This window comes from Gigantopelta aegis, chromosome 10, assembly GCF_016097555.1.
Source record: "Gigantopelta aegis isolate Gae_Host chromosome 10, Gae_host_genome, whole genome shotgun sequence".
NCBI classification, from domain to species: Eukaryota; Metazoa; Mollusca; class Gastropoda; order Neomphalida; family Peltospiridae; genus Gigantopelta; species Gigantopelta aegis.
Genome location: NC_054708.1, coordinates 87833190 through 87838422, shown reverse-complemented (window position 1 = coordinate 87838422; position 5233 = coordinate 87833190). Strand labels below are relative to the sequence as shown.

At 37.2% G+C, this 5233-nt stretch overlaps 1 protein-coding gene across 1 annotated transcript; it reads left to right on the top strand.

Moving 5' to 3' along the window:
• The first annotated feature begins 318 nt into the window (after positions 1–318).
• On the top strand, positions 319–2508 carry LOC121383888 (reticulocyte-binding protein 2 homolog a-like). The gene has a single exon (XM_041513985.1). The coding sequence runs from the start codon at positions 319–321 to the stop codon at positions 2506–2508; it is 2190 nt and encodes a 729-aa protein (XP_041369919.1).
• Positions 2509–5233: the final 2725 nt, after the last annotated feature.

The following is a 5233-nucleotide window of genomic DNA, read 5'->3' as shown; positions in this document are numbered from 1 at the left end:
TACTGGCCACATGGCCTCCACACCTGGACTAAGTGCATACTAGGATGCACGGTCGCGCGAAGGTATTACGTAACAAAGTGCCCACCTGGCCTTAAGTGCATATTGGAACTGCACACGGCCCTCTAAAACAATTAATATCGCCACAGGCGAAAACAAAATTAAGAGCATGTTCCGTCACAAGGACATTAACAGCATGTTCGATATTGCCACTTTAATAAAGGAGGACATTAACAACATACCCGATATTACCACTTTAATAAAGGAAGACATTAACAACATGCTCGATATTGCCACTTTAATAAAGGAGGCATTAACAACATGTCAAATATTGCCACTTTAATAAAGGAAGAGGTTAACAACATGCTCGATATTGCCACTTTAATAAAGGAGGGCATTAACAACATGTCAAATATTACCACTTTAATAAAGGAAGACATTAACAACATGCTCGATATTGCCACTTTAATAAACGAAGACATTAACAACATGCTCGATATTGCCACTTTAATAAAGGAGGACATTAACAACATGCCAAATATTGCCACTTTAATAAAGGAAGGCGTTAACAACATGCTCGATATTGCCACTTTAATAAAGGAAGACATTAACAACATGTTCGATATTGCCACTTTAATAAAGGAAGACATTAACAACATGCTCGATATTGCCACTTTAATAAACGAAGACATTAACAACATGCTCGATATTGCCACTTTAATAAAGGAGGACATTAACAACATGCCAAATATTGCCACTTTAATAAAGGAAGGCGTTACCAACATGCTCGATATTGCCACTTTAATAAAGGAAGACATTAACAACATGTTCGATATTGCCACTTTAATAAAGGAAGACGTTAACAACATGCTCGATATTGCCACTTTAATAAAGGAAAACATTAACAACATGCTCGATATTGCCACTTTAATAAAGGAAGATATTAACAACATGCCCAATATTACCGCTTTAATAAAGAAAGACATTAACAACATGCTCGATATTGCCACTTTAATAAAGGAAGATATTAACAACATGCTCAATATTACCGCTTTAATAAAGGAAGACATTAACAACATGCTCGATATTGCCACTTTAATAAAGGAAGACATTAACAACATGCTCGATATTGCCACTTTAATAAAGGAAAACATTAACAACATGCTCGATATTGCCACTTTAATAAAGGAAAACATTAACAACATGCTCGATATTGCCACTTTAATAAAGGAAAACATTAACAACATGCTCGATATTGCCACTTTAATAAAGGAAAACATTAACAACATGCTCGATATTACCGCTTTAATAAAGGAAGACATTAACAACATGCTCGATATTGCCACTTTAATAAAGGAGGACATTAACAGCATGTTCGATATTGCCACTTTAATAAAGGAGGACATTAACAACATGCCAAATATTGCCACTTTAATAAAGGAAGACGTTAACAACATGCTCGATATTGCCACTTTAATAAAGGAAAACATTAACAACATGCTCGATATTGCCACTTTAATAAAGGAAGATATTAACAACATGCCCAATATTACCGCTTTAATAAAGGAAGACATTAACAACATGCTCGATATTGCCACTTTAATAAAGGAAGATATTAACAACATGCTCAATATTACCGCTTTAATAAAGGAAAACATTAACAACATGCTCGATATTGCCACTTTAATAATGGAAAACATTAACAACATGCTCGATATTACCGCTTTAATAAAGGAAGACATTAACAACATGCTCGATATTGACACTTTAATAAAGGAGGACATTAACAGCATGTTCGATATTGCCACTTTAATAAAGGAGGACATTAACAACATGCCAAATATTGCCACTTTAATAAAGGAAAACATTAACAACATGCTCGATATTGCCACTTTAATAAAGGAAGATATTAACAACATGCCCAATATTACCGCTTTAATAAAGGAAGACATTAACAACATGCTCGATATTGCCACTTTAATAAAGGAAGATATTAACAACATGCTCAATATTACCGCTTTAATAAAGGAAGACATTAACAACATGCTCGATATTGCCACTTTAATAAAGGAAGATATTAACAACATGCTCGATATTGCCACTTTAATAAAGGAAAACATTAACAACATGCTCGATATTGCCACTTTAATAAAGGAAAACATTAACAACATGCTCGATATTGCCACTTTAATAAAGGAAAACATTAAAAACATGCTCGATATTACCGCTTTAATAAAGGAAGATATTAACAACATGCTCAATATTACCGCTTTAATAAAGGAAGACATTAACAACATGCTCGATATTGCCACTTTAATAAAGGAAGACATTAACAACATGCTCGATATTGCCACTTTAATAAAGGAAGATATTAACAACATGCCCAATATTACCGATTTAATAAAGGAAGACATTAACAACATGCTCGATATTGCCACTTTCACGCTCTCTCATCCTTGTCTTCTAATGGACACTTGGCGTCTTCATCTTTTGTCGGTTTCCTCTTTCTAGGTTCACACACAAGTCAACAAATAACACCGGCTTCCCAATGAGCGGAGTGTCACCCGGAGAGGACATTAAGTAGATCAATATCTTTGCATTCCTTATTATATGTTTTAACTAAAAGGTTTCGGTAAACAGTCTTCCGGTGGCAGTGCTGACGAATATAGAGGTCAGAGAATGCCTCCCCTCTCACCCCAGTACATTGCGACCAAATAATAGCACTGTTGGCAGAGCAGTTAAAAGCGTGGACCTTTCATTTCATGATGCAGATGATCTAACTGGGTTGTTCTTCAAATTCAATCAACGAACCATTTGGAATTCCAGCATTCAGTCTCTTTCAATTTCGATGTTATTCCACTATTGTCCACCGTGGACAATTAAAAGAATTGTCCGATTTTAATCGTCTCAGTGTCTTTTTTATATGTTTAAGAACGGCTGAAGTTAACTTTAAATACTATCAGAATTCACCGTTTTGAAAAGATATATTTAAATGTGTTTCTCAACCAAAGCCTTATCTCTATACAAAGCAGAATCAAAGAGAATATTCAATAGGAAATAAAATGGAATTTGGCCCGAAACAAACATTAGTATAACAAAAAATATTCACATTAAATTCACATAAAGAAACTCACATTCTAAATAAGAAATCAGTTTAATATGTAATTTTATAGTTTAAAGGATTCATCACAGTTTCTTTTTAAAGCATTAATTTCTCTTTATTAGAGTTGTGATTGGGGGGATGGTGGGAGTATTATCATGGCTGTACTAGTATACTTTAATTGTAATACTTTATTTGCCCTTTTGTAGAGCTGTACTCCCTCCTCCAACCGCCCCTGGGTCCAGTGTGCAATAAAACCTGTAACATGGCTCGTTAGACCTGGGAATTAATATAGTAATAATATAGGAAACGTCAGCACGTCTGTAATTCCAGGCACACAGCGCAGGCTAGTCGTGTGGAATACACCAGGCAGCAGAAAGCAATCATGGCGGCGTTTTCTAATAGGGCTTTAATGATGTTCACAATGGCAAGCCTCCTGCTTCTAATCACTGTCCATGTTCTCGTAATTTGTGTCGTTCAGCGAAGTTAAGTAGCTGACGGCTAATTACTCGCACTGGAAGCAAAAACACAATTCCCCAGCGCCGTGAATGGCTTCCTACGAGCATGCACTAAACCATTTCGTATTAGTTACCAGAATCAGCCAGAGTTAACCTGACATGTACAGGTGTATACAGCTTGTACACTGACCATTTAAAAGAGCATAGTCTGCTTATAAAAGCAGCAAATAGCATTTTTAAAATTGTAAATGGACATGGTCTGATTTTTAAAAACAGACAATAAGTTTAATAAAATTTCTAAAAATTGTTCTTTATACGCACGTTTTACAATCTACATTGAAATTTTAAAGGTAAATAGCAAGGTTTTTTAAAATACTTTTTCTTTCTTGTCATTCTTTAAAACAGTTTGTGTAAGTCCAAGGTATCTATTACTAGTTTCATTAGAGACCCACTAAAGGCATTTCACTTTAAATTGCAGGATTCCATGATAAACGTTTTGGGTCGAATTTTACCCCCCCCCCCCCCCCTCTCTCTCTCTCTCTCTCTCTCTCTCTCTCTCTCTCTCTCTCTCTCTCCCCCCCCCCCCCCAAATGTCGTCGGTTTATATATTTCAGACCAGTCTTTGGGTGGCAGTTTTTCTACAGACAACATAAAGATGTAGTTGCGGTGAGTGGCAGTCGTCCTACATACGAGATAACGATATAGTTATTATTGGTGGTAGTCTTCCTACATACGAGATAACTATGTAGTTATGGTGGGTGGTAGTCTTCCTATACACGCGATAACGATGTAGTTATTGTGGGTGGCAGTCTTCCTACATACGAGATAACGATGTAGTTATTGTGGGTGGTAGTCTTCCTATACACGAGATAACGATGTAGTTATGTGGGTGGCAGTCTTCCTACATACGAGATAACGATGTAGTTATTGTGGGTGGCAGTCTTCCTACATACGAGATAACAGTGTAGTCGTGGTGATTGGTAGTCTTCCTACACACGAGATAACGATGTAGTTATGTGGGTGGCAGTCTTCCTATACACGAGATAACGATGTAGTTATTGTGGGTGGCAGTCTTCCTACATACGAGATAACGATGTAGTTATTGTGGGTGGCAGTCTTCCTACATACGAGATAACGATGTAGTTATTGTGTGAGGCAATCTTCCTACACACGAGATAACAGTGTAGTCGTGGTGATTGGTAGTCTTCCTGCACACGAGATAACGATGTAGTTATTGTGGGTGGTAGTCTTCCTACACACGAGATAACGATCTAGTTATTGTGGGTGGCAGTCTTCCTATACACGAGATAACGATGTAGTTATGGTGTGTCGCAGTCTTCCTACACACAAGATAACGATGTAGTTATGGTGTGTCGCAGTCTTCCTACAGATGAGATAACGATGTAGTTATGGTGCGTGACAGTCTTCCTACACACGAGATAACGATGTAGTTATGGTGTATGACAGTCGTCCTACAGATGAGATAACGATGTAGTTTTGTGTGGCCGTCTTCCTACAGACGGCACAACGATGTAGTCATGGTAGGTGACAGTCTTCCTACAGACGGCATACAGATGTAGTCATTATAAGTGGCAGTCTTCCCACAGAAGACATAAACGTGGTGAATGTCAGAGTTCCTACAGACGGTATAACAATATAGTCGTGGTGAGTGGCAGTC

What these genes read in the sequence shown, in the direction of transcription:
- LOC121383888 (XM_041513985.1), top strand. Translation starts at nt 319, where the DNA reads ATGTCAAATATTGCCACTTTAATAAAGGAAGAGGTTAACAACATGCTC.